The sequence below is a fragment of the Hyperoodon ampullatus genome, assembly GCF_949752795.1.
Source record: "Hyperoodon ampullatus genome assembly, chromosome: 1".
NCBI classification, from domain to species: Eukaryota; Metazoa; Chordata; class Mammalia; order Artiodactyla; family Ziphiidae; genus Hyperoodon; species Hyperoodon ampullatus.
Window position 1 is genome coordinate 182,385,290 of NC_136914.1, and position 12,380 is coordinate 182,397,669.

The following is a 12,380-nucleotide window of genomic DNA, read 5'->3' on the forward strand; positions in this document are numbered from 1 at the left end:
ATGGGGAGGTGGTGGGTGTGACAACCAGCCATGGCGGGGGGTTAGCCTGGGGTCAAGCCCAGGCTCCTGCGAAGTAACAGACAGTCTTCGGTCACCAGTGGACATGGGGGCAAGGGAGAAGAAGGCACACAGATTCTGGACAGCCTGATATCCCAGGTGGAGCAGGACTGCGGGAAGGTGATGAGGTCTGTGTGTGCCGTGGTTAGTTTGGGGCACGCTTGGAGCCTCCTGCGGGGTGTATCATAAACAGTCAGAAGAACCAGGCTGGAATTGACTTGAAGACCCAGGTTAGGGAATCAGTGGGCTGCACAGGTGGCCGCTGCACCTGTAAGAGTGTTGACCCTCGCGGGCAATGTGTTCAAGGAGAAGAGGACCCCAGAGACAGGTAATTCTCTAGAGAAGTGGAGGGGGGGGAAGCCAGCCTAACCATCTGGGGAGGGGCGACAGCCAGGAGGGAAAGCAGTCAGCTGGGGCTATGGCTGGTGACCCACGTTTACCTCCAGGGACAAGGGCATCGATGCATCGAGGGGTCAGAAATGAGAGATTAACTGAAAAGGGTCCTGAGAGTTGGCGATGGGAGGTCCCTGACATGCAGAGCATAACTCTGATGCCTGGGCGAGTCCAGATTTGTGGAGAAGTGGGACTGAAGGGACAGGAGGCCTCAAAAAGAAGGAGGTGAGCGATCCCCATCTTGGAGGTGAGCGGCAGCTCTGTGGGAGGATGAGCGGGGCAACAGGTCCGGACAGAGCCCGTGGGGCCCAGGGCAAGATGACCTGGACCACGCGGGGTAACGGGGTGGAGCGTGAGACAGATGATGACAGCTGCCACGCGCGGGAAGCCCTGCTTCATCCTGGAGGGAAGGGGGGGTCCACGAGAGTATTTTAAGCAGGGAAATGACATGATTGGAGTTGCGTTTTAGAAAAATCCCTAGGCAGCAATGCGGGAGAGGGATCAGAGCGGGAGACCGGATACAAGAGACCCACTGGGAAACTGGTGGTAATTAAGCCCCTGATGTTCCTACTTTTCCTGTGTCTTCAGTCTTTTGCTCACAAGTGACAGTTTTCTCCTTATAGAACGGGGGTGGCCTGACCTTTCTGGCTACCGAGCGCTACATACGAGTGACTTGATTACGGAGAGAGAGAACTCAGAGGTGAGGTACTGAAGGACCCTCCATGAGGAGGCATGACCCTGAGGCAGAAGGAGCCCGCGGGACTGCATCCTCCTCTGTGAGTTGGTCTGGGGATGCTGCCCACCCTCCCTTCCAGCTCACGGTCCCTGTTGCTACTGAGGTCTCGCCTCCACATCACAGAAACTGTTTGCTTTCTCTTCCTCCACTCAGTCTCTGAATCAATAAGTGACCTAAGGCAAGAAAAACAAATCAAATGCACTTCCGGCTTTCTCTGCTTCTTCTGAAACAAGGAAGCAGTGACAGCTTTTCCTGGAAGTGTGTGAATTAGCTCAGTGGGTTCAGGGAGCCCTAAACCATAGGGAAGAAATGCGGGTCTTCACTGTCAGTGTTCAAGGTTGTTAGACAAAAGGATCACATTGCCCATCAGAAGGAGCCTTGGTGGGCTTCCCTGGTGGCGCAGTGGTTGAGAGTCCGCCTGCCGATACAGGGGACATGGGTTTGTGCCCCGGTCCGGGAAGATCCCACATGCCGTGGAGCAGCTGGGCCCGTGAGCCATGGCCGCTAAGCCTGCGCATCCGGAGCCTGTGCTCCGCAACGGGAGAGGCCACAACAGTGAGAGGGCTGTGTACCGCAAAAAAAAAAAAAAAAAAAAAAAAAAAAAAAAAAAAAGAGGCTTGGTGATAACACATGGCTTCATGAGCTGATGAGCTAACTTTGAGAGCAGGTTGTTGTGTTAAAATAGGGGAGAACAATTTTGATAACTTGATTATAAAAAGTCTAAAGTGCCTTTCTCACCTCTGTTTTTCTTCTTGAGTCCTATCATTTTTTTAAACCTTCCAACCACTGTTAGTCTCTGGTATACACAGTTCTTGCAAAATGCCATGTTATCTTGTAAACATAAGAAAAGATGCCCACTTGTTAATGCTCTGAGGGTGAAAACACAAGGAGCCAGGCTTGTCATTTTCGCCTGGAGTCTGAGGGTCTGCTGGGAGTTGGCATGTGAGATGAGGTGAGGGAGATGGAGCCTACAAAGCACCTAGCAGAGGGGTTGGCACACAGTAGGTGCTCAGTAAACGGGGGTTCTTGCTTTTTGCCAATGAGTCAGTGGAGGTGGCAGGCAGGTTGATTCCTTGGGATGAGCATGGGTCAGTATCACTCTGGAAAGAGCAGCTGGGTGACTGAAGGGCTCTGTGGCCTGTGACCACTCCAGGAAGCATGGTTTTATGGATTTTGTGGCAAAATGCAACAATTACAGAATTAAACACCTAAACTGGTACCAGACCCCAAAGAAAAGATGTCAAATTATTTTCTAAATTACCCACTAAGGCCTGTGTGAGTCAACAAGTAGCTATTGACTTTAGTTTCAGCTGCCATCAAGACTTATTGATTTGAGAGAGAAATATTGACCAAATTGAGACCAAGGTCAATGCTGGCCTCCTGGGAAAATAAATCTTAATATTAACCAAAAACTGCAGACGCTAGGCCTGATATTTTTGACTCTAAACTGCTGGTCAGACAGAGGTCCACTCAAAGTCAGCTCTTTACTTCACTGTGTATTGTTATAGGTGCAAACTGGTCTCCAAATTGACTCGTTTCTGGAAAATTTGGTATAAAAATTTCAAGCTTTTTCATATCTTAAAAGATCAAAGGACAATTGGTATTTAAGAACTGTAATGGGTGATATTTCCATAAAACAAAGAATCCATTTTGAAGTGCAGATAAGTGCCCCAACTTACTTTCTGTGAAAATTAAGAATTTCCTATGTTGAATCTCCATCCAGAGGGGCATACCAGCTCAAAGAAAAACTTAACCATAAAAACTTGCAATTAAGACCAGTTATTTTTGAAAATGCGGTTGAATCTACTTTGTTTATAAATGCCCCAAATTGCTTAAGGCAAACTGCTTTTATAGCTGTGGACTAAAGAAAGTTGTCCATTCAAGGCTGCTGACACTGCTCCATCTATTGGGGCAGCAGCACTGTCTTCATGAGAGATGAAACACTACCCGCTGTGGGTTGTAGGAACTCACTTTTCTGAAACAGAGTGTTTGTGTGTCCTCACAGGCAAATCTGGGAGTGGGGGGACTTATTGTGAGAATTAAATATGATGACATGCAAAAAGCACTTTTTCTTATATATCCCTGGGATATATCAATGGAACATCAAATAAAGAGCGGTTTCTGTTGTTACCAGGGGTAAAAGATTGGATAAGAAACAACAGGCCCTGAGCAACTTAGAATGTAAGATGGGGGAAATTTACAAAGTATAATCATTCTTGAGGTTGTTGATAAATATCAGGATTAAGAATAAAAGATCTGGAAAAGATACACACACAGATGTGTAGTGATATGGACCGCTGGGAGAGAGTGAGCTCAGACTATCTGGGGAAACTGACTCTCAACGGATGGGATGAAGGATGCTCCAAGGAAAGTTGATAGTTTTAGCCTTTGTGTTCAGTTGAGTTTCCCAAAGTCTACTGAATGATCAGAAATCTATTAAAATCAGCAAAAACCCCGCTGCTACATTTGAGGACAAGACAGTGTAGTCAACAGAGCAGAACTGATAAGGAATTTTTGATGATATGAACCAGACGGAATCACACTGTATGAAAAGCCCGTCAGGACCCACAACTCATTGCAGGCAAAAGGAGGCTTTCTTTGGAAAACAGAGGAACCATCCTGTCTAGGAGAACAGCAGAAACCTGGGCACAGAATAGGAAGGTCAGGGGCAAGGCTGAGCCATGAGAGGATGTCAGAATCATGCGCAGAGATCCAGGTTCCACTCTGAGACAAGGCTTCAATTAAGCTGGTTAAAACCTTACGCTCTGGCTTCAGAAGGACAAAGGTTCAAGTCCTGACTGCAGCCCACAAGCTGCATGACCTTGGGTTAGTCGTCCATCTGTCACCTTACTGACTCCGAGTCTCACTGTGCCCATCTATAAAAGCACAATGAAGCAGCCGCATAGCACAGGGAGATCAGCTCGGTGCTTTGTGACCGCCTGGAGGGGTGGGATAGGGAGGGTGGGAGGGAGGGAGACGCAAGAGGGAAGAGATATGGGAACGTATGTATATGTATAACTGATTCACTTTGTTATAAAGCAGAAACTAACACACCATTGTAAAGCAATTATACTCCAATAAAGATGTTTAAAAAAAAAAAAGCACAATGACAGAACCTACTCCACAAAGCTGGGGTGCAAAATCACACATCCCCATCCTGTTGGACACTGCTCTGGTGTGGAGAACACAGCACTGACCAGAGCAGACAACCTCCCTGCCTTCATGGACCTTGCATTCTGAGAAGAGAAAGGCAGGTAATAGATACATGTAAAAGTACATCAGGATGCCTCTCATGGGGAGTTCCTTCCGAGGGTGGGTGGTGTTTTATATAGAGTTTCAGGAAGGCTTCTCCACTGAGTTTATATTTGAATAGAGACCCTAAGGGGTGAGTAATAAGCCACAGACATAGCCTGGGGAGGACAGTCCAGGCATATAAGACAACAAAAGCCATACCAGAACATGCTTGGTATGTTTAAGGACTAGCAAGGAAGACAGAATGATGGGAGGGGAACGAGAAAGGGGGACAGTGGTAAAAATCATGTCAAAGAGGTCATGGGGGCTAGATCATTATAGGGCTGCGCTGTCCAATATGGTAACCAATAGCCAAATGTGACTATTAAGCTCTTGAACTGTGGTTCTGAAATGAGATGTGCAGGAAGCATAACATACACACTGGATTTTGAAGACTTAGCAGAACAATAAGCATTAAAATGTTTCATTAATAATTTTTATACTGGTTATATGTTTAAATGATAATATTTTGATATATTGGGTTAAATAAGCCATATTATGAAAATTGGTTTCACCTGTTTGTTTTTACGTCTTTAATGTGGTTACTGGAAAATTTAAATTACATGTGTCTTGCATGATATAAGGCATTAGATGCCACAGTAATGAGCATGGCATTTATGCTGAGCAATATGGGAAGTAAACAGAAATGCACACAAAGTGCTTAGCATATTTCCCAGAACAGAGTGTAAAATGTTTATGAAACTAGAATTCCATTCACAGACAAACTACTCAAATGTAAAGGCAAATATATTTAGGGGGGAAGACACTGGATTCAAGAAAAGATAATAACAGAACTAATAAAAGTTAAGTGTAAATAATTGTTTAGAATGTAGTGATGAAGTATAATGAAACTGGCAAGTAGCGATTATTGAAATATGAAACATAAAGTTAAATAAAAAAGAATCTGACAAAAAAGAATGACAGATAAAGCTGGAGCCATTCCTAAATTCCAAATGGATCAGAGAAAAACAGGCAGAAAAAAAAAGGAAACCATATAAGTATTTCACTGTAGCCATCCTGGTAGATGTGAACTGGTTTTCTGCTTCTAACCTCCATTTCCATGACACCAATGAGATTAAATACTTTTCATGTGCTGGCTGTCTTCTTTGGTGAAGCACATGTTTAAGACTTCTGCCTATTTTTTTTTTGTAGTGTTGCCTTTTTCTTTTTTATTGATTTGTAGGTGTTCACAAATGCTAGGTAAGAAGCCTTCATCAAATATACACGTGGCAGGTACACTCTCCCCATAGGTGGCTTCCCTTTTCATTCTTGTACTGATATCTTTAATCAGAATAGACCTTCTAAATTTTAATGTAATCCAAAGTTTTCAATCTTTTCCTTTATGGCTCATACATTACATGTCTTGTTTAAAAATCTTTGCTTGCCCTGACCTTATGTAGATAAGCTAATTTTAGGGAGTTTTATTTTTACCTTTCTTACTTAAGTGTATGAACCTTCTCTAATTAATTTTTGTGTGTGGTGTGAAGTACAGGTTATGGATCATTGTTTTTCATGTGGAGATCCTACAGACCCATCAGTGTATACTGAAAATATAATCCTTTCTTCACTGCACTGCAATGTCACTTTTGTCATAAAATCAAGTGACAATACATATGTAGATATGTTTGGGGCTCTTTATTATGTTCCTTTGGTTTATTTGTCTATTCTTGTGCTAATACCATTACTTACTATACAGCTTAATTACTATGGCTTTAATATAAATCTTGTGGATTGGTATATAATTTCTTCACTTTGTTCTTTTCCTTCAAGATTATCTTGGCCCTCCACAAGGCCAAGATAATCTTATTATCTTACATACACATTTTAAAATTGGTTTGCCAGTTTCTCTGCCTCAATCTCCCTCTTTCTCTCTTTCTCTCTCTCACACACAAATACACAGCTGCTGAACAAAATTGGCAACAAAATAAATAACAATACGATTACAAACTTAAAAGAAATTAAATCTTCATGCATCCATACTGATATAAAGAAATTACTGAATAAGTCAATGAGGAAAGGGATCCAGCTCTTCCTTACAGAAGAATTTCAAGTAGTAAATGGAGATGGATTGAGGAAAACAGAAAATCACCATCAGTTCACCATAGTAATAAGTGCTGCAAGCAAAATCCACGGATGAATGCTAAAACGAGTAGACGAAAGTTCAAGGAAAAACAGGCTATTTGCACAGGCTTGATGTGTCTCCCCTAAAATACCTATTAATTACTGTGGTGGTCTTCATATGTGTCCACAAAGTCTTTGAGACCCCTTCCTGAATTCAGGAGGTGCCGCTTCACTCTCCTCCCCTTGAGTGTGACCAGTGACTTAATGACTGGCTTCTAACAAATAAAGTATGGAAAGGGAAAAATAGTGATTTATACTGAAGGAACCTGGTAGACCCACCTTCACCAAGTGGTCACGGTCAGCATCATAGCACGTCTGCTCCATGGGACGCTATGAGAAAGGCATATCTCCTCTGTGTTGTTCTTCCCTCAAATCCATAACCTCATTTCTAATCATCAGAAAACCTCAGAGAAACCCAAATCAAGAGGCATTGTAAAAAATGCAGCTACTACTCTTTAAAAGTGTCAAGGCTGTAGAAGCAGACAGACGGAGGCGCTGGCCCTGATTGGAGGAGACTAAGGAGACAAGACCACGAAATGCGATGTGACAGCCTGGATGGGATCCTGCACCAGAAAAAGAACATTCGTGGAAAAACTGCTGAAATCTGATCCAAGTCTGGAGTGCAGTTAATGGTAATGTGCTGATGGTAACTTCTTAGTTTTGACAAATACACCATGGCTATGTGAGAAGTTAAGTTTAGGAGAAGCTGGGCGAAGGGTAGACGGGAACTCTCTGTACCATCTTTCTAACTCTTCTGTAAAACTGAAATTGTTTCAAAATTAAAAGTATAACATGTTTTCTGGAAAGTCCTTCAGCAGTCTCTTCAGAGTGGTTATCAAGACAAATTTATACAAGCTGGTCCACTTTCTATTTTATACCTTTCTGAGTGCGATTTTTTCCCCTTCTTTTCAAAAAAGGAGCATTGATAATGAAAAGTAATTCCATTTGGATTTTTAAAAAGCCACTCTGTGGGAACCAGCTATGGAGAAAAGCTGACTCAAAAGCTGACCCAAGAAGAGAGAATGCCTTTGCTTGGGAACAAAGCACCAAGAACTTGGAGCATGTTTTCAGTCAATAAAGGTACTCCTTGGACCAGAGTTGTGTTTAGGGCTTGAGGGGACAACACAGAGAATGTGGTTACTCACCAGGGCGACTTTCCTTTGTGGCTTCAGCAGCTTCGGTTTATGGAACGGGGCAGCGATGGGAGCTGTGGAAGCACATCAAAGGTTTAGTTTGCAATTCCTCCCAGGACTCTTAAAACCCACATATCATGAGCACCACAGACAGAGAGCCTCGGACATAGGGCCACTTCCTGTCCTCGTGGAGGAACTCTAGTTTCTGATCCAGGTAACAGCTGGACTGGTGCCCCTCGGGGGAGGGTGATCCTCTCCTAGCCTTTGGATACGTCATCCTCTCCTCTCAACAAGGTCAACAAAACCACAGCATAAAACACCGCCAGCTACAAAGAGGTCAGATGTGCAGGTGAGAACCAGGTGCACTTGGTAAAGGCTGAGGCTGGGACCTTCCCTGGGGCTTCCTCCTAGCTGCATGCTAACGCTGACAGCGGTGACCTTTGACCCTCACAGCTGCCCTGGGAGGTCAGCAAGGAGGGTCTTATTGTCCCCATCTAACAGAGGAGGAAACCGAGGCTCTTCTTCTAACATCATGTAACTACCTAGTATTTAGATGAATTGGGACTTGAACTCAAAGCCAGGCTCAACCACGTGGCTCTCTGAGTCTCATTTTCTTCTTTCATAAAGTAGGGCACCATCTATGCTGATTGAATGAGGTGATACAGCAGTACAACGCCTGGCGCAGAGCAGGGACAGCCCCCTTCCCTCCCCAGATCCACAAGTGTCATGCCTCGCAGGATGCTCACGCCTCCCAGCCCCTTCTGTCCACCCAGTATACGTTCAGTCTCAGCACCACTGCCTTCCACCACAGGGCGCAAAGGGTGCCAAGGGGCCATCCTGGGAAGCCCCAGTTGAGGGATAAAATGGATCCTGTCTTGTTCTTAAATTATTCACCTGGGCAACCCTTGTACTCCTAACTGTATATCAAATCCTTTGATGTATGACCTTCTCCTAAATTGGCCACAGTTATTTTAGGAACGATTCATAAACAGTTTTACTTCTCGCCTCAGGAAATGCCCATCTTCCTCATTTATGTTGCTCTAAGTCATAATTGGAATCAGGTAATAACCCTCATTTTAATCCCCAGAACAAATCCAAAATAAATTACACACCTGGTTTTTATCTTCAGGAAAATCACAGAGCCTTCTTTCCCTTGAATGAACCAAGAGGATGCTGACACCCCCTAGGTCCACCCTGCTATGTGCAGAGCATGTTAGTACTTCAAAGGGAAATACACTGTGGAATAGTCTGTAGAGGTTGACCCCTGCTAAAGCCATGCGCGGCCAATGGCAATGCCCCCAGCCCACCTCAGGGAGGGGCTCAGTTATGACCAGAATCTAGGTGGGGTTCTCCAGACCATATAATCAGGGATGTCACATCCTCCACCTGCCTACTCTCCTGTCCTGATCTCACATCAGACCCCAGGTGCTCTCCACATGGATGACTGCTGGCTGGCTTCCTACCTTTGGCAGGGACTGCGGGAGGAACGTCAGCTTTTTCCTTCCGCCTCTTTCCCTTCTTGGGCTGCAGTGGGACCAAGCTGGTCACGCTGGTGACAGTCTCCCCTGAGCTGGAGAAGAAAAAGGTCCTGGTGAAGGCAAAGGCAGGCTTGTTCCGGGGAAAGGAAAAGGAAGCAATAGTTTCCGAGTACCCCATGTACCTGAGTGTAAGGTAGGGTACTCTTAGAGCTGGACTGGATCACTCTGTGCCTATCTCCAGGGATGGCTGGAGGTCTGGTACTGACCCTTGGCTAAGGATGATGAGTTGAGCTAGTTAGGGATTTGTAATGTGCTGTGTAAAGTTCTAAAATCTCTGGAGAGACCCAGGGCCAGCTTGCCTACATTGTTTTGGGATGTATAGATTGTTTGTAGAGATTGTTTACACCTGGTTAATGGGTTTACACAGTCTGGCTTGGTTACATCACCAGTAGGATATTAAGATATCACTAAAAACTTCTCCTTGAGCTCCCCTAAAACCAACGTTCCCTGCACACATCTTTGTGGTTCACAATCCAGAGACAGAGCAGCACCTGTGCAAGTGAGAAGGGACCCTGGGGAGTTGCAGCTGGGAGTCCCTAGGGTCCCCCATGATTGTTCACACTTTCTCCTCCTGCTGTATGAACCTTCACCTTTAAGGTAAAGACTGAGTTAACCCTCAGGAGTGTTGTGAGTGTTTTCAATTATCTGGGTGGTTACCTGTGTAATCACTGTAGTATCAGATTCTATGTGTTATCGTTGTAACACAAAGTAATAGGTAAGCCTTACATTACAGGTAACAAAACCAAGATTCAAAGATGCTAAGTGGGGCTTCCCTGGTGGCGCAGTGGTTGAGAGTCCGCCTGCCGATACAGGAGACACGGGTTCGTGCCCCGGTCCAGGAGGATCCCATATGCCATGGAGCGGCTGGGCCACACAGGCTCCGGAGCCTGTGCTCCGCAGCGGGAGTGGCCACAGCGGTAAGAGGCCCGCGTACCGCAAAAAAAAAAAAAAAAAAAGACGCTAAGTGACTTGCTCTAAGTGACACTGTTTGTAAGCAGACAACACGAAAGCTGCAAACCCAGACTGGCCTGATGTGAAGCCTGTTCTCCATGCTACCTGTGGGGTGGAGTCCAAGCACTTCCTTGAATGGCCATCGTCTTATTTCAAATGCATCCTATGGCTCCAGCAACCCAGAGGGCAGCCTCTTTTGGAATCTCTTGTCCTCAGGCACATATTCCAGCCAGGTAGGTACAGTTACCAAGACAGGCTTGGTAACTCCCTTGATCTCCCTAATACAAAGGATTTCTAGAAATCCATAAGATATGACCTAATAGTCAAAATGAATGAAGGTGGTAAACAGTTTTCACACAAGAGGAAAGGCTCGTACCTAAGAAAACATGCTAAAACTTCCTCAAGAAAGAGAAAGCCAAATTAAAATGTACTGCACTTTCTTTCTGCACATATCAGAATGGCAACAATCAAACTTAAGGCAAAGCGCTCTTTTGGCAGGGGTGTGAGGAATCAGGCACTCAGAAGTATTGCTGGTACAAGTGTAAACCCTTCCTGATGGAGAGTAATTCGGCAATCAGGATCACAGGGGCTATCAGAATTACAGAGGCTTATACTCTGTGACCCGGCAATTTCACTTCTGGGAATTTATTCTGTGGATATCTTTGCATGGGTATGAAATGTACATATAAGTCATTATAGTCCTGTTGGTAATAGCAATAGATTAGAAACAACCCAACTGTCCATCAGTGGGGGACTGGTTAAGGAAATTATGGTGAATCCACAAATCCACACATGGGGTCCTTTGTAACTGTAATGAGGAATGAGGAAGCTATTTATACAGGGATAAGAAAAGACACATTGTTAAGTGAAAAAGCTAGGTGTTGGACAATGTGTAAGATGTGTCATTTCTTTTGTATAAAAATACAGGAAAATAATATATATTAGTATTTATGTACACAAATAGAGAAACTTTGGAAATATTCACAAGAATTTAAAAATAGTGGTTCCTTAAAATAGGGGTGCTGAGGAAACAGAAGGAAGATTGGACAAGGAGAATTATTTTTCATTATTATTATTACATATTACATAATATAATAATAATAAAATTAATAATTATATTATATAATAATATATATTATTATATAATATACTTGAATTATTATTACATATATTTTTTAATTAATTATTTAACTTTAAATTTTAATTATTAAATCATGTGATTGTATAATCTGTGAAAAACAGTAAACACTAATAAATATTTACATATATTTAATGAAAGAAAACAGACTATTCTAATATAGTCCTGGAGTTTTAAAAATAAACAAAGACTGAGTCATGCTGTGGGGAAATTTCCAAGAATACAGTTCACACTGAGAGTCCCCAAAGATAGCTTATTTTTATTGGGAACAGAAATTCTAACTGGCCATGGCTTTAGAGTACAGGGTCAACTGTGTAAATTTACAAATAGCTAAAAGGGATGTGTGTTTACAAAACTCTGGCCACAAAGAGAAAACAAGGGATCAGAAACCCTCAGAACTGTTTAAATACACAACCACACATATAGCTTCATTTCCTAGCTTTTTAAACTCTTGAAATGTTTATTTTTTCTTTCCATTATAAATTAATGCACGTTCATGTTTTAAAATGGTAATTACAAGCATGGAGACGAAAGAAAATAAGTCTATCGTAACCAAAACATGACCTTCATAAATATTCCCAGCCTTTTTCCTCTTCCTTGTTTTATTTTTTTAAAAAGACTTTATTTTTTAGAGCAGTTCTATGTTCACAACAAAACTGAGCAAAAGATACAGAGATTTTCCATAGACCCCTGACCACCCCCATTATGAACATCCCCACCAGAGTGGTACATTTGTTTTAATTGATGAAACTACCTTGACACACATCATCACCCAAAGTCCACAGTTTACATTAGGGTTCACTCTTGGTGTTGTACATTCTATGGGTTTGGACAAATTTATAATGTAGCCATGACTGTAGTATCATACAGAATAGCTTCCATGCCCTAAAATTCCTCTGTGCTCTTCCTGTTCATCCCTCCCTCCCCCACCTCTGGCAACCACTGATCTATTAACTGTCTCTACAGCTTTGCCTTTTCCAGAATGTCACATATAGTTTGAATCATACAGTATGTAGCCTTTT

General features: G+C 43.3%; 1 protein-coding gene across 3 annotated transcripts in view; it reads right to left on the reverse strand.

The window, feature by feature from the left end:
* VSTM4 (V-set and transmembrane domain containing 4) overlaps positions 1 to 12,380 on the reverse strand; it is a gene marked incomplete at both ends in the record, with an annotated part of 88,956 nt that overhangs the window by 18,178 nt on the left and 58,398 nt on the right. For 2 of the 3 annotated variants that reach the window (XM_079702426.1, XM_079702424.1), the window contains 2 exons: positions 7,744 to 7,805; positions 9,195 to 9,301. In XM_079702426.1, coding sequence (XP_079558552.1) covers positions 7,744 to 7,805; positions 9,195 to 9,301 — 169 coding nt within the window. Of the gene's footprint in view, positions 1 to 5,142; positions 5,203 to 7,743; positions 7,806 to 9,194; positions 9,302 to 12,380 lie in introns of all 3 variants that reach the window. The other variant, XM_079702425.1, reaches the window with a different exon arrangement.